Source organism: Tetrahymena thermophila (genome assembly GCF_000189635.1).
Source record: "Tetrahymena thermophila SB210 genomic scaffold scf_8254645, whole genome shotgun sequence".
NCBI lineage: Eukaryota > Ciliophora > Oligohymenophorea > Hymenostomatida > Tetrahymenidae > Tetrahymena > Tetrahymena thermophila.
Genome location: NW_002476413.1, coordinates 268,351 through 289,884, shown reverse-complemented (window position 1 = coordinate 289,884; position 21,534 = coordinate 268,351). Strand labels below are relative to the sequence as shown.

Genomic DNA, 21,534 nt, shown 5'->3' with positions numbered 1-21,534 from the left:
TAATTTACTTATTTACTAAACAATCACTTATTTGATCTATCTATTTACTATAAAATTAAATATATTTTTTATAAAAAAGAAAATTTCTATATTATTCTCTGCTTCCATAGAATTATAATAGAAATGGATGAAAATACAGAAAAATCTAATTTTTATTTTTTTACAAACAAACAAATAAAAAATAGATTAAATTCACTGAAAATTGTTAAAATATGAGATTAATATTCATATTTTATTAAATTAGCATAAATTTCTATACAAATAGCAATAAATATCAAGGTAAGAATTAGTTGGATTTATAATTTTATTCAAAATTTTATTCTTATTCAATTCATTTAATAAAAACAGATAAAGTTTTTATAAGTAGAGATTATTTTTTTAAATTTGTTTCTAAGATGTTTCTATCTATTTGTAAAGAGTTTAGTATAATTAAAAGTAGTGGAGAGTTTATGAAAAAAATTTTGAGAAAGCAATAATTCTTTTAATTAAAAATAGCTATTTAATAAGAATAATTAAAAATATAATAAACATATATAAAGGCTATATAATAATATATAATAGGAAAAGTAAAATAGATTTTTAAAATCATTATCAATTTAAATAAAAATTCTAGCTATATTATAAGATGAATCTTAATTAGATTAGCTCTTTTTTAAACACTTCTTCTCAATTAGATTGTAAGGAATCAGGAATATTCACCAAATTTAAATAGCCTAAATTAGAATAGTAGAACTAAAATTTAGGAGACCAGTCATACTCTTTATAATAATTTCCTTCATAGCTCTTAACAGCAGCAGGGAAAATAAATAAAAGTAGAATATACAAAGATGTAGTAAGCGAGTTTAGAAATCAACAGCTGTAAATTCAAAATGAAAGTATTTCTTTTGCATTTAAATTAACTTTTTATTGAGAAAATAATAAGATATTTACATCTTTATTTTATTTATCATTCTACGAATTGATTGATGGCAATTTAAGTCATTTTACCTTAATTTGCTCTAATAGATTTAAATTGTGTATTTCTTCATTTTTTAATTTTAATTCTAAATTATCTAAAGATTCTATAGATTAAAGTTATGGAAACTGCAACGAAGACACTTAGCACAAGTTTAGCGAATAAAATTAAATGTTATTTAATGAGTGCGATGATGCACATAACAAGTTTTAAAAAATTGAGAATGAAATTTCTTAGGTTAACACCAAAGATTAAAATATATCTAAATTTATAACTGATGATAATAAATTATCTCTTATTGAAACAATCCATCTTTCTCATAATCATCAAAAAAGTCAATAGATTAATTTAAAGGAATAATAAACATTATCCTTAAAATAAGTAGCAAACTTAATATCTGTAAATTAAAAAGCCTTCAAAAAGAGAAAGAACTTGCTAAACATTGAAAATAAAAATACAAAAGATATTTGGAAAAAAAAGTGGATGGAAATATTGGCATTGGTATCAAAAATGTAAACGATTGCGAAACAAAACAAATTATTTTTTAGACCAAATTAGCTAAAAGAAATTTAAATTAGATTAATTAATGATTTGTCCAGCAATTAAACACATTCAAATCAAATATCCTAATTTAATAGATATAAGTTAGGAAAGTTTATGACTTATGGTAATTTAAAGGGTATTTTGTCTTTCAAAAATTATAGGAAACTAATAAAATTCATCTTAAAATATTTTGGGTGCATAATTAAGTCATTTAATAAATTCAAACTCACCTCTAAAAATATAGGAATTTTTTTTTTAAAGAAATTTCCTTTATTTCAAAGTTAGTCATCACTTTATATCATATGGGAAGCTATAATCTTTGTTATATCATCTACTCTCTTTCTTTATATACCTTTTGAATTTTGCTTTAATTTGTAAAGAGATATATTTTTTATCTATTTTATTTAATACATCTCCACCATAGCACTTAGCATAGACATTTTTATCAAATTTAACACTTTGTCAACTGAGCAAGGCACTTTTATAGAGTAACACCTACAGATTTTTTCTAATTACATAAGTTCCTATTTCTTGTTAGATCTCATTAGTATGATATCTCTTAACTCTCAGATATTAGATGTGAATGGACTCTAATTCTTGTTCTTTTTAAGGATTTTATAACCTTTTAAAATACTTGAAGTATTTAGAGAATAATTTCTTTTAAAAACATCGATTTATGGTATGATTAAGCAGTTAATATTCTTTTTATTCATATATCTTTATTATCTTATAATTTAGGAGTTTTATCTTTGCTGTATCTATTAGTTTAAGTGATATATTTTGCTCATTTATTTACCTGTCTCTGGAATTATGTTGGACTGTATTAGCTATAATAAGGCTAAGGATGGATGGTAAATTATAACTTTTAAACAGAATCTGTAACAAACAGGTATATTTAGATATTTTATTATGCTATTGTTACTATGACAACAATAGGCTATGGGGATTTTACAGCATAAAGCTAGTTAGAAAAATTACTTATGATTTTTGTAGCTTTCTTTTCATGTGGTATTTTTGGCTACACTATTAATTCAATTGGTAAATAAACATTTAAATTCAAATACTTAAAAGTTAATTAAAATTAAACAATTATAATAAACTATGGTAGGTAATATTTTATATGATTTCAAATAAAAGTAAGACCTCTACCTTTAAGAATTAGCAAAAGTAAATAAATATTTTAAACAAAACAATGTCGAATTTGGTTTGTAATGCAGAGCAAAAAAATATATTTAATACTTATACAGTGATTAATATTGTGATTAATCATGCTCAATTAAGTCTCTTTCTTCACTTTCTGATTATCTATAGAAAGAAATACAACAAGATGTATATATCAGAATGCTTAAAAAAGTTCCTATTTTTAGAGAAATTTTTACAGAGCAGATATTTAGTGAGTTAGCTCTTCAAGTCAAAGAAAAAATTTATTGCCATGATTAATAAATTATAAATGATGATGATCAAGAAGAAGAAAATGAAAGTATCCTTTATTTTATTAATGATGGTACTATTTTAGAATATTGCTAATATGATCAAAAAACTGAACTTAAAGAAATATAGGTAAATCATTTTAAAATTTTGTAGCCTATTTATCAAAATCATATTTTATCTACCATATTACCATTTTCCTCAGTATTGAGCTTTTTATATAGTAAATATTAATATCATACAAGGTTTAATTGGCATTAAAAATTTTAGGTGTAAATTAGTTAGTTTACAATTTTTGTTGAGAAACTAAAGTGCTTATTTATTTATTTATAAAATATATTTTTAATTTATTAATTTTTATAAATATTTTTTAATATTTTATTTTATTGTCACTTTATTATAAAAAACGAATTTTTTTACTCATTTATAAATTTAATTTATTTATTCTGTAAATAAAAAAGAGATTTAGGTACGGATAATACTTTGGATTGCTTAGGTTTATGAATGTGGAAACTAATAGCAAGCTTAAATATAAAAGTGTTGGGGTTTCTTCAATATTATAAATTTCTTACTCTAATTTTAAAGAAACTCTTAGCAAATTTGATATAGAATATTAAAAATTTTGCTTTTTAAAAGATTAAGTTATACATCAAAGTAATTTGTCAAAAATTCACATATACTGCTAATCTTGTCAATAAAAAAATCATACTTTAGAGTAGTGTCCTTATTTATTTTATGAAGGAAAGAAGGAAATAATTCTAAGATAATACTTAAAGGAATGTAATGAAACCATTAGAAATTTTAAGAGAAGGTAAAGAGAAAAGAGTTAAAATGCAATTTTAAATTTGGATAAAGTTCAAAAGGTAGCAGATAATTACTATTTAAAAAATATTGAACTATTTTCTCTTTGGGATTTAAGTTTACTATCTCAATCTGAAACTGATTATGATGATGAAGAAGAGGAAGAAAACAAAGATAAATAAAATTAAACCCAATCTGACTCCCAAAGTGAAGTAGAAGAAATTAAGTAATAAATTAATGAATTAAAACTCTAGAATGAGCAAAAGTAAGGAGAATTTCAAAAAAGATTATTATATGATGATTAGCAAAGAATATAGAATGACAGAAAAATAAGCCTTTAAATACATTAATTAGAGAATTAAAGTCTATCTGAATAAACAGATAATAATGCTTCTAATTCTGCAAATAAATTAAGTGTTATTTTCAGTGGATTATCAAGCAAATAATTTTAAGATGAAGAAAGCGTAACCTAAGAAGATAATCATTTTAATTAAACAAGTAAAATCAAAAGAAATAAAAGTTAAAAGAAGCTGAAAACTAAAGATCAAAGTTTTAAAATCATAAATACTTAAGACTAAGAATAGTTAATCAAGCATATAAATAGTAAAGATTGCTTATTTTATTATTTATTTATTTGTTCATAAATTTTAACTTTTTTAAAATATTTAATTGATAGGCTAAAATATAATCTCAACACAAAAAAAATTGGATAAGCTTTAAACATTAGGTACATAGTCAAATAAAAATGCTTTTAAGTAGTAGTGCCTACTAGTACTGAAAAATATTTAATCATATTTATAGTATATTTTTAAATATTTATTTCAAAATTAAAAAAGTAATACTATTTTTTTAATAATAGGTAATCTAATCATAATTATGCTTACTGTAGTATTATAAGTTGCTCAAATTGTAGTAAAATCGAAACCATGACATAGAATTTACTAAAATAGATGTCTGTACTAGATAAAAGTAAATCTAATAACTCAGATTGTATGACATCATTAACTTCAGAATTAAATGTTAAAAAAGTTTGTTAATCAATTAGATTTAAGCCTGAAGGTAACTAGACTATAAATTAAAATAAAATACAAATGTCTCTAAACAAAAATGGGAGTATTTACTAATAAATTAGTAAAGGAAGCTCTAAATAATTAGTAATTATTTTTGATTAGTTATTTATTTATGATTTTGATAGACTCAGAAACTATTAGTTCTATTTTCCAAATGGAAATTATTAAAAAATAATTGAAAAAATCTAATCATAGAATTAACATAAAAATATATTTTGCTTGTGATATTCAAATTCAAAATTTTTTACTTTTTGTTAATTAAATAAATAAAACAAAATTATTTTAATTTATTTTTCTACTCACTTTTAAATTTAATTCATATTTGTGCTACATCTTTTTTATCATTTAAATTAATATTTTCATTAAAAATAGTATTTTGACATACTCTCAGATTTATTCACAATTAATTTTTAAGCTTTTATCTATGCTGTTTGTAATCAACTATTTGTTAAAGTAATTTTGTGTTTACATGTCAATCTAATTATTACTAGTTTATAAGCCTATTGGTTTGTAGCTCATCATTTGAATTTCAAAAAATCTTGTATTTTTATTTTATTAAGAACTATCATAGGAATATTTTCTTTATGAAATGTTAAAGTGTTTTTATTATTATTTGTTCTAGCCTCTATTTTTTTATTCCTATTTACAACAAGTGTCTTAAATATTGATTTCAAAAGGTTTTTTTGTGTGCAAAAATTAATCTACCATTAATTCATTAAAAAATTTGTTTTAAGATTAATTTTGCTAATTTCTAAGCCTATAAAAGCTTGTTGATTTTCTGCAAACAATTTTCGAAGTACTATCTTTAGAGTTTAGCATTTTTGAATTTTTAAGTTTTTTCCCCATAAAATAGGTGTTTTATGATAGATATTAATTAAAAACTTCAAATTATTTTTATTCGATTTCTTAATCAATCTCAATCTAGAAGAGTTTAAAGTCTTAAATCGACTCTCTTGATTCTTATTTTTATATAAATTCTTTTGATTCTTATTTTTAGATTAATTCTTTTGATTCTTATCTATTAATTTATTCTTTTGATTCAATTCCGATGATTTCTCTATTCAATTTGCTATTTAATTGTTAATTTCTCTCTTATTATTCATCACAGTTTATTTAGATTTTTTTATCCTGATTATTTAAGACTTTATCATCATAGCCATGACTGATTTCTTCTATTTAATTTTCTATTTTGATTGAAAAAGCATTTTATAACTCACTTTTTTTTGATGGCTAAATTTAATCTGAATTTTTAATTTCATGAATTAAGCTATTTATTGATTTTTGATCATTCTAAAATGATTAAACAAATTAAGATTATTTTCTTTAATTTTTGTTGGAAGGAAAAGGCTTAAGTTTATTATAAGAATCTTAGCTCTTAGGCCTACACAAGTTTAACTTAATTTTTTGAAATTTTGAATTTAAGTTTACTTCAGGTTTTATAAAGCTTAATTCTTAATGTATTTCTTTTGGTGGATTAAATATAAGGGAGGTTTCTGATTAAGGAGACTGACTTCTACTTGAATTCATATTTTGAGTTTCCTCCAAACTTAAATTACAATCATAAAAAAAATTATGCTAAGAATTTATTATCCTGTCATTTTTTGAATCACTTTTGTTAATATTGTAAAAACTTACTCTTGTGGATAAATCATTTGATTAAAAATTATAAAAAGTATTTTCATTTTTACTTTTATCATTTTTTATCTTTGATTTATTCTATATTTAACATTGCTTCAAATCTTATGTTTTAAAATTATTCTTTTTACAGATATTTTATTAAGTTTTTAAAAGATATTGCTTATTTTATTTTTGTTCAGAGTTTTATTTTGTCTGATTGTTGAATTTCGAATGATCTTCTTAGTTTTTATTTAAATTAAACTAATTTGTTAAATCTATTGCTTTGTAACTACACTTTGATACAGTATTATCAAATAACGAGTACTTTGATTATTGGTCCATGCTTAGTATATTTTCATTTATATTTTTCTGGTAGTTTTAAATTTGATTCTTTTTTAGGTTTCTTTTAAACAATTTTAATTTTATATTAGCAAGAGGTTCATATGAATTTAAAGTTGACAAATTAGATCCCTCAAAACTATATTATAATAAAATATTATCATTAATATAAATATTGTATTAAATAATTTAGGTTAAATAATAAAAAATATTTTAATGATTATTAATAAATATTATTCAATAAATTTTAACATATTTTTAACTTGATATTAAAATAAATTTTTTAAAAAATTTTTTTATGTTTGCTTTAAAATAAATTAAATTATTTAATTTTTATTATTAAAAATTATTAAAACTACTTATCAAATATTTTTTAAAAATTCATTTTTTTATTGCTATTTCACTTTTAAATATTTAATATAGTATGTGACTAAAGCCGTATTTTTTATGTGTTGCATGTAATAATTTGAAACATAATTAAATATTCAATCAATTCTATATTAAAGGGTTATAACAATATTTATTCTAAAATTTAATGTTATTTTGTTTAAAATAATATCTTATGATAAGGTATATTTAATTGCTTTATATTTTTGTTAATATTTGTTTTTAGTAAAGTAACACACAAAAGTATTACTTTGCACTTTATTTAGCATTACAATTACTTAAATCCTTTTATTGATAAGTTTGATTTTCAGTTTGGAAAATTTACTTTCTTAATTTTAAGAATCCTTCAAGCAATCTTTTATTTAAACATTAATATTCATCTACTTGTTATTGACTCTAAGAGTTCATCATAAATTTCTTTGAGGGAGAAATTGATTTATCCAAAGGTAGCTTTTTTTATGAAAAGTTCCTGAAATTTTTCTTTGTTTGATTAGGGAAATAGTTAGAATAAACTGTTTGATTGGTACTACATGTCTTATTTTCTTAGATTTTTTAAGAATTTATCACATCAAACGAAAAATCAAAAGATTTTGATAGGTTTTAAAGATCATTATCAAATGATTTATTGTAATTTATATTCCTATTATTTATAAATAACATCAAATAATAATGAAATACTATCGAATTTACATTTTAAAGGATTGATTAAAGATCTTTAGGCTTTAAGATATAAAATAATTTATTGGTAATAACAAAATTATCTTGTATTTATTATATCTCCTACAAACTATTTCAAAAATGTTAATATGCGTATTTAAAAAAAATAATCTATCTAATTACAAATTCTTTACCAATTAATTTACTGTCTAATGAAATCTAAATTATGTAAGATAAAGAAAACCAATTATTAATTTTATGTATGAATATTACAACAAATATTAGTTAATATTTTGATAATCATTCTTTTTAATCAATTAAAAGTTATTTAATACATAACTATGTCTTAAACACGAAGTTTACTAAAAAAATATGTTGTATTTTTAAGGATATAGGAAATATTTAGTAATATGATCAGGTATTTTGTAGCTAATGTTGTTTTTTTTTGTGATATATTAATAAAAAAGAAACTAATATTAATTAATAAACGAATTACATCTAGATTAATAATCCAAGTATAATTATATCTAAAATAATAATTCTTTTTCAAAAATAATTCTTAGCAATAATTCTTTTAATAAAATTATTCGTTTAACACATTTTTGATTAAACTACTTAGGAATTAGATTACGTACTTATCAAAAAAAATTTTTAATATTAAGAAAGCAAAATAAAGAGTAGCCTAATAGAGAAACTAAAAAATATATTAGAATAATAAAATTGGGAGAGAATAGATTATTTATAAATTTGGTTTGATTATGAGAGTTGAAAGCATAAACTAAAATGATATAAATCCTCAATAATCAAGCTCCTACTAGTTAGGATAGGATAATAATACCTACTCATTTTATTAGTTTAAAATTAGTAAGTTATAATAGTAGAACTAAAGTTTAGGAGACCAATCTAATTCATAATAATTTTTACCTTCTTAAAAATTTCTCAACTAAACACGAAATGAGCAAGATTTAATTACTGAGGAGGATAAAAGGGAAAATTGTATTTCATAAAAAGGTATTGAATGTCTTTTAAATTTCTTTTCTTTAACATTATAGCAAGATGATGATCTATCACTTAAATTATTTATTCTTATATCTTATTGCAATTTTCAGTGCCCAGACTGAGATGATCATTATATCAAATCAACTTCTATAAAAATGTCAATGGAATATCAAAATTATTATATTTACATTAATTGATTAAGTAAAAATATATTTATATTATAGACAATCAGACAGACAATAGCTTTGTAGCTGTTAACTTAGAAGAAACTCTTTATAGATTTTCAGATTAATGTCCAAAGAATATAAGTGAAAATAACACTATTTTTCAAGAAATTCCAAAAGTTGATGCTGAATCATAAAAAATGACTTCAAGAAAGAGAAATGGAAATTAATTGTTAAATTAAGATAAGTAGAAAGCTCGCTCTTAATCGGTCTCCACTCAATTTAGGAAAAAAAATAATTAGATCCTAGGGAATGATTGCCAAAGTATAATAGAGAAGAAGGATCCAAACAAGATTGGGTATTATTAAAGGGGATATAAAAAAAGAAATAATTTGCTGATTCTAGATCTTTATGCATAGAAAGATATATGGAAAAGAAAATGGATTCAAATTTTAGCTTTAGTCTCAAAGGTGAAGTATATCGCTTAGTAGAGTTCTTTATTTTTTAGACCAAGTTAGCTAAGAGAGATTCAAGTAAGACTGATTAATGATATATCAAGTGATTAAACTAATTCAGTAAATCTGCATAAATTTAACAATTACAGCTTAGGTAGACTTTTTACTTATACAAATTTTAAAGGAGTGTTGTCTTTCAGGAGATATAGAAAAATTTTAAAATTCATCATAAAATATTTTGGATGTCTTTTTAAATTATAAAGCTACATTAAAAATTAAATAAATACATTTGGAATATTTATTTTGAAGTATCTTCCTCTTTTTCATAACTTATCATCTCTTTACATACTTTGGGAAGTCATCATTTTTATTAATTCTTCAATACTCTTTGTATATCTCCCTTTAGAGTATTGTTTCAATTTATAGAGAGAAGCTATCTTTAGCTATTATATTTAATATATTTGCTCTATAATTTTCAGTATTGATATTTTTATCAAGTTTAATACTCTTTCAACTTAGTAAGGCACATTTATAGAATAGCATATCTAAATTTTCTCAAGCTATGTTAGCTCATCTTTCTTAATTGACCTTATTGCTATTCTGAGTCTGTGTTGCTTTTCTTTTAGTTTTAATGGGATATAATTCTTGTTCTTTTTAAAGATTTTTTAAGCATTTAGAATCTTAGAAACAATAAGAGAGCAATTTCTACTAAAAACAAAAATCTTTGGTAAATTATAAAATTATTTTATCGAAATTTTATTTTAGTTTAATTTATTAAAGGTATAATATCTTTGATTTATTTATTAGGCTCAGTGATATATTTTGCTCATTTATTTACTTGCCTTTGGAATTATGTGGGTATTAAAGAACTAGACTAAAATGAAGGCTGGATGGTTACATATAGCTATTAAAATGAAACAGTTGGAAGTAGATATATTTAAATTTTCTATTATGCAATAGTAACAATGACAACGATAGGATATGGTGATTTTACAGCATAAACTAAATTAGAAAAATTTTTAATGATATTTATTGCTTTCTTTTCATGTGGTATATTTGGTTATACAATTAATTCTATAGGTAATCAATCAATCTACTTTAAAATTATCTAAAATCCACTTATTAATTTTCTTAAAAAAAATAGGTAATATTTTATAGGATTTCAAGTAAAGAAAAGATCTTTATCTTTAAGAATTAGCGAAAATTAACAAATACTTTAAGTAGAATAATGTAGAGCTTGGTTTATAGTGTAGGGCAAAAAAGTATGTTTAATACTTGTATAGCGATCAAAATAGTGATAACTTGTGTTCTATTAAATCTCTTTCAGCACTTTCAGAATACTTGTAGAAAGAAATATAAACAGATGTATATATAAAAATATTAAAAAAAGTTCCTCTATTCAAGGATATTTTAACAGAAGAGATATTTATTGATTTAGCTATGTAAATGAAAGAAAAAATATATTGTCATGATTAATAGATAATTTTATTAGAGGAAGATGTTGAAGACTGTATTTACTTTGTTAATAATGGGATTGTATTAGAATACTTTTAATATGATTAAACTACTGAAGTAAAAGAAGTTTAGGTATTTATTTATTTATTCATATTTTTTATGATTAGTAATTAATTAATTACTGTAAATAATCATTAATCCTTACCATAATTTCAAAAATTAATCAAAAAATATGTTTAAAGTATTTTAATTTTTTAAATATTGTTTAAATTAGTCTTAGTATATAAATTTATGAGGAATTATGGTATTTTAATGAATTAAATTTTTATGCTTACACTTAAATAATTTTAAAAATCAGTAATTTAAGTACGGTTAATACTTTGGTTTGCTAAGATTTTTATAAGGGGATAACAATTGCAATGTAAAGTATAAAAGTGTTGGAGTTTCTTCAATTTTACAGCTTAACTTTACTGATTTTGCAAATATCTTAAGAAAATATGATTTACAATATGAGAAATTTTGCTATATTAAAGATGAAGTTAAATATCAAAATAAATTACAAAAAGTTAGTTCTTGTTGCTATTCTTGTAAGTAAAAAAATCATAAGATCGAAGAATGCCCTTACTTGTTTTATGAAGGTAAAAAAAACTTGATTCTGAGAAAATATTTGAAGGAAATTGAATTTAAACTCAAAAATTTTAAAAGAAATTAAACAGAAAAAAGTATGAATGCTATTTTAAACTAAAACATAATTTCTCATCAAGCTGACTAATACTATATTTAAAATATTGAATATTTCTCACTTTGGGATTTGAGTCAAGAATCTGATTATGAGGAGGAGGAAGATGAAGAGGAAGATTTCTTAGTAAAATAAACTGCATAATAAGATAGGGATTTCAATGGAATTAATGTTTAAAATAGTGAAAGTATCTATAAAGATTAATCTCCTGACGATCAATAAAATTAAAGTTTAAAAGATTCATAAAGCTTACAAGATTAGTATGAAAATAATTTAAGTGCATAAAAAGTTTTTTTGATGAGCAACCTACTAAGTCGGTAGACTTAAGATGATGATAGTATCACGATTGAAGATAGTTAATATAATCCTGCAAATTTAAAAAAAAAGAATTATAGCTCTAAAAAAATTAAAACTTTCGACTCTAATATTAATTTTTCTATAAATTTAGATTAAGAAATGATTTATAATTAATAAAGTAAATTGTAATTTATATTATTATTAATTAATTAATTCTATTTAAATATATAAAATAGGTTTAACAAAAATGCATACTTATGGTAAATAAGATCGCTAAATGGAAGTCTCTTAAATATCAAGCAATAATAAGCTTTAAAGCCTCTAGGTTATTAGAAACATAGAATAAATCATCTAGTAAATATTTAAAATTCTCCAAATTTATTTGCTTTTACAAATAGATTTTTTTAGTCAAGTTTTTTTTATTTTAAATTAATAAAATTTTTAATATTAAGGCAGTCAAATCATACAGTTTCAAACTGTCAAATTCCAAACTGCTAGACTTGTACTAAATTAAAATTTATGATAATCAGTGCTTTAAAAAAAATTGCTAACACTGAAAATTAAAAATTATATCCCAGTATTAGAGCTTCAAGTTTTTTAGAACCTAAAAAGAAGAGTTCTTTGTTTTGCATTAGAGAAAAAACAGGATCTAATATATAGTTACAGTAAAACAATAGTCTAAACCCAAATCTAAATAGAAGACAATGCTCTTCTTTTAATAGAAACCTTACAAACAATTAAAGCAAAATTTTTTCTAGACAAATAATTAATTTCTCAGATTAATTGTTTTATTACGATTTTGATAAATTAAAAACTTTTGAATACTATTTTCCTGAAGGAAATGCCTAAAGTATAATTGAGTAGTATTCCAACATTTATCAGAATAAGAACATTTTATGGATGATGTGAATGAAATTTAATTTTTATTAAACTTTAATATAAAAACAGATATTTTTAGAATATGAAAATAAATAGTTGTAATTATATTATAAATTGCTATTTTAACTTAATTTCAAAAATATGTAAATATTACAAAGAGCAAAAATAATTTAATTAGCATGTTAATTTTTATTTATTTATAGATTAGTTATCAATTTTATAATTAATTTATATATGTATTAATTTTAAAATAATTATACATAGAAATTCAAAAACCATATACTTAACTTATAATAAATTTTACTGTCTGGTTCAAAAAATCTGGAATAATAATATTTTTGAATTTATAACTAAATTAAAATAAACTATTTCATGCTTTAAAACAAAAACTGCTTAAAACCAAAAAACTAACTAAGAAATGAAAATATTTAATTTAAAAAATAATGAAAATTTACCCCATCAGAAAAACTCTAATAATCAACCCTCCCACACTAAATTATAATTAGATTAAACTTATAGAGAATTAATTAAAATTTAATTTAAAAATAACAATTTTTAAGTAAGGAGAAATCCAAATATTTTTTTTAGCTACTAATTAATAAATTTGCTAAAAATGAAATAAATTTAACAAATACTATTATAATATGTAATTAAAAATAATGAATAATTTATTAAAATATTAATAAAGAGAAAATGTTCAGGGAATTAAAAAAAATAACTTTGAATATTTTTAACAAAAATTCGGTTTAAATTAAAATTATAAAACTATTAATTTGGACTCTTATTATTTTAAATTATTTAATTGAAATTTTGAGCTTAAATTCAATTTTTTATAACTCTTTCATTAAAATATTATTTTTTTAAATAATAATCAATCAAAACAAAATAATTATACTCTATTAAGAAAATTTCTTTCATAATTATATTAAACAATATTAATATTTATTTCTAAATAATTTTTTTATTTTCAAAATTTTAAATATTGATATATTTTTGTTTAATAAGTACAATAAACTATCTTTTTTAATAAATAATTATTTTTTATTAATTGTTTTCATTTATATATTAAATTTTAAGATATGAACACTAATTGGTTATCAAAAAAAGACAATAGCCATTATATTTTCTTCCTATGTTGTTTGCAATATTTTATTATTAATTATTTTGATATGTTTTTAATTAATTGTCAGATTTAATAAGAATTTAGTTAATTACTCAATTTGTAACATCATTATAAAATTTTTGTTTTTAATTAATTTTGATTACATCTTATGATTAATATCAAATAAATAATGATAAATTAAAAATTAATTAAAAATAAAGATTTATGATTCTTTAAATGTTACAAATAGAGTAATTTACTAAATTCTTTTGAAGGCTAACAATTAAAAATTTTATTCAAATAAATAAGTGACATAAATTTTTTATTTTTAAATATTTTTGAGTGTATCATTTATTTGTTAAATATAAATTTTTAATTATCAGACTTAAAAAGAATTTAGTAAATTACTCTATTTGTAACATTTAAATAAATCATAATAATGATACATTTTTAATTTTTAAATAATTTTGAGTATATCATTTATTTAAATATTTAAATGTCAGATTTAAAAAGAATTTAGTAAATTACTCTATTTTTAACATTTAAAGAATTCATAATAACCTTAAATTTTTTGTTATTAAATAATTTTGAGTGTATCATTTATTTGTTTGATATTAATGTTTGATTGCCAGACTTAAAAAGAATTTATATTATCTGTAAACTCATTTATCCTAGTTACTAATATTTCGAAAATTAAATCTGGTAAATTTTAATTTCTATAATTCTTTGCTAGAATATTCGAATAATTTATCTATCATTTTGAAATTTCTTTTTGAGTGTTTTAAGTAATTTATTATATTAGCAAAGCTCAACAATTGTACATTAAGTAGGGATATTTTACCAACAAAATCCAATTATATTTTAAACTTGAAACTGATAGATTTCTTTTATTGTAAGAATTATTCAATTTTTAGTTGATTATCATTATAATATATTCTTGAAAAATAAATTACAGATACAATTTTAAATAGAATTGATTAATTAAATAAGAATATTTCCATATTTGAAAATAATAATATAAGGATTTAATTTTTAACAATATTTGCTATTTAAATACTGCAGAAATTCAATAGATCTAAAAGTAAATAATAAATTAATAAAAAATAAATAAATAAAATTAAATTAAATAAAAATGATAGGAAATAGATATAGCAATATTATAAATAGTAAACTTAATGAAAATCTTGCTTTGAGAGACATCAAAACAAATTGGTAATAAATTAAGCAAGTTGATAATATAACTATGTATTCAACTGTTTATCAGAACTACGAAGTAAAACTCACTAAATTTGAAGGAAATGCCTCTGTAAACTTCGAGAAGGCTTCATAATACTTTTTTGATAACTTAGATGCTTAGAAGCAAAATAGAGAAAGTTGTGATTAATTAGTTAAACTAGAAACTATCGATTAAGATGCTTTTGTTATTTTTTTCTAAACTAAGAGCAGGCTTGTGGTGAGTTCACGCTATTCATTGTGTGTTTTACATAGGAAAAGATTAAGTAATAATGAAATAATGATCGCAAGGGATCAAATTGATGACCACTAAAACGCTCCTAAAACTGATGCAATTAAGGTTGAATCTAAATTTGGTGTTATTTTCTTAAAAAAAATAAACGAAAATACAACACACTTAGAGATGTATCAGTTATTAGATCCTAAAGGAAGCATACCTTTATCATTTGTTAACTCTATGCCAGAAAGATAATTTGATGCTCTTCTTAGAGATCTATAATACATATAAAAAATGTGAAAATTTAAACTAAATTTACTCAATTTATTCTAAGTATTTAAATAAGATCCAAAATATTTGTTTTGAGTATTTTTTAAATGTTTTTTTTAATAAAATTAAAATTTACTTTTTCAAAACTTTTTTGATATTAATTGCTTATTTCTAATTAATTATGCCTTTAAACTAAAAAAATATGTTAATTATTATTATATCTATTCCCTAAATTTAAAGTTTATAAAATTTTTATGAAACAATCAACAACTTTTTTGTAAATTTTTTTAATTATAGCCTAATGCCTTTCTAAAATCTTGTAGTATGTCATCATTATTTTAAGGAAGTCTATTATTTATAAATAATATTTTTATATTATATACTCTCATTAATTAAGAGCTAATAATATTAAGGGCCAAAAAATCATACTTTTAAAAATTAACTTATTTTAATAAATAAAATTAAAAGAAAATAAAAAAGCTATTCTCAAATAAATATTTTGCTAGAAGGTTAATAGGAAATAAATAGTTAGTAGAATAATTAATATTTTTTATAAATTAAAAGAAAATTTAATAAGAAATAAAAAAAGCTTTTGAAACAGGTTTCTAATCTGATAGAAGATAAAAATAAAAATCTTTAATCAAATATTTAGTTTTTTGATGACTATATCTAAATTTTTCAATTTATATTTTAAAATATATATTGTTCTACTATGTATGTATTGCTTACTGACAGTATAATCATTCTAGAATAGCTTTAGTTAAATAGTTTTCTTGAATCAAATCACATCTCTTAGATTTCTTCTTATTTTAATGAAGTTTATTGAAAATTAATTGTTTAAAATAAATTAGTTAAAACGAATCGAATGCATATTGATAAATCAATTCATGAATGAGAACAAGAATAAATAGATAGGTATATAGATAGATTGCTTCATCAATAAGGCTATCTTCGTTTATAAATTTTATTAAAAATTAAAAAAATATTGTAAGTATAATCATTAATTGGTTAACTCTTTGAATTAAACAAAAGGATAAAAGCTTTTTCAGAAATTTTATTAGATTGAAAACTAACTTGATGAGTATCAATTAACAAAAAAAATATGAATAATCTCAAAGTGTTTTTTTAAAATCTCAAAATGATTTCGTGGAAACTTCTTTATGTGTACAAAGTTTGAATGAAAATAAAGAAAAAAACGATAAAATCCTTGCCCCATACCTCAAATTAGAATTTAAGTAAGGTTTAGGATAGATGGAAGGTGAGAATACTCATTCTTTGTAAGCTCCCTCTTCACTAAATTCTCCTAATAATAATGACATTAGAAATAACACATTTATGCCTTATTTTGATAAAAGCGAGGTATTTGACTTCTAAGAAAGAGGTTAACTATTTAAATTAGCAAATATTAAAAAATATAATTAAATAATATATTTTATTCTTTCATTTTTATAAGTAGAAGTAAATCACCATTAGCAAGATTAGCTTGAATAATAAAACTATGAAACACAGATTCAATAGACAAATTAGACACTCAACGTCACAGAAGCATTTAATTTAAGCAGCTCTAAAGTAGGAAAAGAAATTCTTCATTCTAATAGCATTGTAGAAAACCACAAAGCCTTTAATTTAGATAAACAAATAACCAAAAAAGGATTAGATAATCTTTCAATTAATACTAAGGTCCAATATTTTAGCTCTCAAACAAGTAAGTATCTCAAAAAAACCCCTAATAATAGATTAAATTCGTAGACATAGAAATAATAGCTTTCTCCTGATTGCTATCAAATAGGTGCTAATAACAATTTATGGGGTTATGTCAGTCCATAGCAAATGAAAAAAAGTATTTTACAAACCAAGCATAAAAGTTTAATTTGGAGGAAAAACTGGATAAGAATTTGCTTTTTGGTCTCAAAAATGAGAAGTTTTGCGCGTTAATCAGCAATATTTTTTAGACCCAATCTACTAAGAAAATTCTAAGTGAATCTAATTGACGATAAATCAAGCAATTAGTAGAACTCAATAAACAAATTTTAATTCGCTAACTACTACTTTGGGAGATAAATTACATATAAAAAACTCAAAGGATTTATAACATTCAAGACTTATATAAAATTTATGAAAATAGCTGTGAAATACTGTGGATGCTATTTTAATTGCTTGTTAAAAATCAAAAAACTTCTAGAAAAAATAATGGCTAAAGTATTTAAGCATATTCCGTTGTTTCACAATCTATCAACCTTATACATCATTTGGGAATCATTCATTTTTCTGTGTTCCTCTGTTTTATTTATTTATCTCCCATTTGAATATGGTTTCTCTTTACATAGACCATAATTCCTTAAAAACTACATTTAAATATTTACACCTGCAGTTTTTTCAGTAGACATATTTATAAAAGCAAACACTAAATCATCAGAATCAGGTGATTTTATAGAATAACACTTTGAGATTTTCAAAAACTATATAAAATCTCCTTTTTTAATAGATTTAATTAGTATCTTAGGTTTATATGATTAAATTTTTGGTTTTTAAGCTGCCTATTTTCTATTTTTTTTAAAACTAACTTAATAATTTAGAATAACTGAGTATATAAGAGAATAATTCTTGTTAAATGTTAAACTTTTTGGTAAATATTAAATTATAAGTTATTCTTCTCAAAAATTCTACTTATTTTTAACTTATAACAGGACTAATCTCTCTTTTGTATCTTATACTGCAGCTCCTTTACTTTGCTCATTTATTTTCTTGCCTTTGGAATGCAATAGGCATAGAATAATCTAGCTATAATTAAGGTTGGCTATTATATTATGATAAATTAAATGCACCCATTTATTCTAGATATCTCCTCTCATTTTATTACTCAATGGTAACAATGACAACTATAGGCTATGGCGACATAACAGCTACATCAGATCTTGAAAGATTTGTTATGATATTTATGACATTCATATCTTGTGGCATATTTGGATACTCTATTAATTCTTTTGGTATTTTTAAATTTTATTCAAAATTTTTTATCACTACTCATAGGTTCTAAATTATATTACAAAAGCTATAAACAAATTTCTATCTAAAAATAAATCATGAATTTTAAATTTATTAGATTACTTTACATATTTTTAAATAAAATTTTAGTTATCAACATTCGTTTTTATTTATAAGAGCTTACAAAGTTAAATCTCAACTTCAGATATTTAAATAAATAATTTGATATAATTACCTTTGGTACTCATGGATAAGAATATTTTTAATTGATGAACATTTTTATTTAAGAATAAAATTATCTAAAATATTATTACCTTAATATTCTTAAATTTGATTCAAATTAATAGTTAAAATTAAAGTACATTTAAACTAATTATAAACTAAGAAAGAACAAATAAAAAAACAAAAAAAATAAAAGTGATTGAAAAGGATAAATATAAATTCCAAAAATTTATTAGAAATTGGATTCTTTTTTTGGTAACTATCTTTCTATAATTTTATTGATAAATAACAATAAATAGCATTTTTAATTTTGTTTTATCTTAAAATATTTCTTAAAAAAAAGAATTAAAAAAAACTTTTGATAAATTTTGTTTTCTTTTAGAAAAAAAATTTTAAATTAAACATTCTTGAATTTGAGTACCAATCAATGGTAGCAAATATTTTTGGTTTTATTTTATGATTTATTTTATAATAATATTAAATTTAGGCAATATTTTACTTGATTTCAAAAAGAAAAGAGATGTCTATTTGCAAGAATTAGCTAAAATAAATTAATATTTCAATTAGTACAATGTTGATCTCGTTTTACAAGGAAGAGCAAGGAAATACATATAGTATTTGTATATTGATGAGAAAAAGAATAGCGCTTGCTCTATAAAATCTCTATCTAGTCTATCAGAGTACATGTAAAATGAAATTAAAAGAGATGTTTATGTGAAGAGGCTCTAGCAAGTAAAGGTTTTTAATGATATTCTTTCTGAAGAAGTAAAGTAAGAGTTGGTATTGAAAATGAAAGAACATATTTACTCACCAGATTAAATTATTGTAGATTCAAAAGAAGTAAAGGAACCATAGCTGTATTTTGTTCATTCAGGGTTGATCTAATAATTTATTTAATATGATTGCAACTCTTAATAAAAAAAAATTGAAGTAAGTTGCTAAATTCAACTGTATTTAAAATTATTTTAAATTTTTTCAAAAAGTCTTTTAGAGAAAATCAGTATTTTGGATTATTAAATTTTATTATCGGAAATGGACACTCTGATATGAATTACAAAAGTGTAGGAATTTCATACGTTTTACAAGTTAGCTAATCAGATTTCATTTCGGTGATAAAAAAGGATAACGTTGCTTTTGAGAAATACTCCTTTTTAGTAGATCAAATTAAATTTAACAAATAATATGGAATCATTAATTAATGTTGTACTTCTTGCTTTTAAAGAAATCATATTTTAAAGAATTGTCCTTTTTTATTCTACGAAGGAAAAAAAGAATAAATTATTAGGAATTATTTTAAGTAAATCAACGAGTAAATAAAACACTACAAAAGAAAATAACAAAAAAATCCTTTTAATGCTCGTGTATCACATGCTTATGTTAAAGCATAAGCACTTCTACTTGTTGAGCAAATTAGTGATATTTAAGAGGAGTTTAGCTTTACCTTTAGCCTTTAAGATAATAATAATGATCAGTATGCTTAAGCAGATCAATACTTTGACACTTCATACCATAAAAATGAGTTAGAAGAAGAATTATTAGAAGAATAAGAATTAAAAAACATTAATACAGGAAAATTATCGGATCAAGAAGCAAATCAAAATAAAGAAAAAGAAAATGCTGAAGCATATAAGTGCTCAATTTTAGATGAAGAACTATTGATGTAAGAATAAAAAACTTTCTCAGATGAATAATAGCAATTTAGTGTGTTTTAGCACAAAAAAACTAAAAAAACATCTTTCCTAGAAAACAGTGAGGCACATGGGAGTTAAGTGAACATGAGTTCTAGATAACTATCAAGCCATAGTGATGTTGATTAACCAAAAAGTAATAAATTAATTTTTTTACTTTTTCAAGTTTATCTAAATTATTTGGCTAAGATAGCTTTCAGTAAACTCAACATTCTTTTTAAGATTAAACATATTTTTTACATTTTAAATATATTATAATTTTGATTAATTTCAATCAGAAAATCTAAGAAAAAGGTTAATGATTTAAAAAATTTTTAATTTAAAAATAAATAAAAGATAATATTTAAGAAAATTCCTAGCTTAGTTTAATAAATTTAAATAAAATATAAGAACTTATATTTTTAATTATTTAAAAGCAAAATAAGTGAGGAGAAACACAAATGAAAGGGTAGCACCTTCTTAATTTTCTTAGCATAATTCAAGTTAATGCATAAAGAAATAGCATTCTAACTTTATCAGGGAAGTAGAATAAATTATGAAGTATAAATCATCAATTCTGTTCTTAATATATTTTAATTAATTAATTTTTTATTAAACTAAATTTGATAGGTTTAACTTTGACCACCAACCAAGCTAGTGTACAAAAATAAATTGTAATTTTTGCTTAAATATAATTTATAAAGCAATGAAATTAAAAAAATCTGATAAAAATCTTTCTTCACCATAAAATGAGGCAAATAAAAAAGGATCTTATTTTCAAATAAAGCCAGACTCAAGATAAACAAGTCTAAGTTGCCAACCATTTTCAACATCTATTTAAATAGCGAGTCAACATATGTCTACTTTGGATAATAATTTAAACTTATAAAATATTGAAATGAATATCAAACAAGTGCAAAATATTGCTCTTTAAACTTATTTTGTCATTTTTGATTTTGATAAGATCAATACATTCTAGTATTATTATCCAAATAGCAATTATGAATTAGTTATCAAAAGATTAAATAGTTAATCAGATAATAGATATTTTCA

The 21,534-nt window shown here is 21.3% G+C and overlaps 5 protein-coding genes across 5 annotated transcripts; 4 read left to right on the top strand and 1 right to left on the bottom strand. All coding sequences in view use genetic code 6, as the record gives it.

The window, feature by feature from the left end:
- Window positions 1-625: 625 nt before the first annotated feature.
- TTHERM_000129329 (cation channel family protein) lies at window positions 626-5,022 on the top strand (the record flags this gene model as incomplete). The annotated part of the gene is made up of 7 exons (XM_012797679.1): window positions 626-875; window positions 1,059-2,177; window positions 2,237-2,536; window positions 2,607-3,058; window positions 3,388-4,330; window positions 4,404-4,527; window positions 4,587-5,022. 7 exons carry the CDS (start codon window positions 626-628, stop codon window positions 5,020-5,022), a joined length of 3,624 nt encoding a protein of 1,207 aa, XP_012653133.1.
- A 162-nt stretch (window positions 5,023-5,184) lies between these two features.
- TTHERM_00129370 (hypothetical protein) lies at window positions 5,185-7,949 on the bottom strand (the record flags this gene model as incomplete). Its single annotated transcript, XM_001016406.2, has 3 exons — window positions 7,831-7,949; window positions 7,391-7,780; window positions 5,185-6,892 (listed from the first exon to the last, which is right to left on the bottom strand). Coding segments are annotated over exons 1-3 (2,100 nt in total). The 5' UTR covers window positions 7,833-7,949.
- A 606-nt stretch (window positions 7,950-8,555) lies between these two features.
- TTHERM_00129390 (cation channel family protein) lies at window positions 8,556-12,815 on the top strand (the record flags this gene model as incomplete). The annotated part of the gene is made up of 8 exons (XM_001016408.2): window positions 8,556-8,808; window positions 9,021-9,493; window positions 9,725-10,142; window positions 10,196-10,495; window positions 10,560-11,002; window positions 11,229-12,084; window positions 12,143-12,260; window positions 12,359-12,815. 8 exons carry the CDS (start codon window positions 8,556-8,558, stop codon window positions 12,813-12,815), a joined length of 3,318 nt encoding a protein of 1,105 aa, XP_001016408.2.
- A 2,204-nt stretch (window positions 12,816-15,019) lies between these two features.
- On the top strand, window positions 15,020-15,637 carry TTHERM_00129400 (START domain protein; the record flags this gene model as incomplete). The annotated part of the gene is made up of 1 exon (XM_001016409.1): window positions 15,020-15,637. The coding sequence occupies one exon, from the start codon at window positions 15,020-15,022 to the stop codon at window positions 15,635-15,637; it is 618 nt and encodes a 205-aa protein (XP_001016409.1).
- Window positions 15,638-16,684: 1,047 nt separating this feature from the next.
- TTHERM_00129410 (glutamine amidotransferase class-I family protein) lies at window positions 16,685-21,191 on the top strand (the record flags this gene model as incomplete). Its single annotated transcript, XM_001016410.2, has 6 exons — window positions 16,685-16,988; window positions 17,064-18,029; window positions 18,295-18,594; window positions 19,302-19,744; window positions 19,798-20,638; window positions 21,112-21,191. 6 exons carry the CDS (start codon window positions 16,685-16,687, stop codon window positions 21,189-21,191), a joined length of 2,934 nt encoding a protein of 977 aa, XP_001016410.2.
- Between the last annotated feature and the right edge of the window lie 343 nt (window positions 21,192-21,534).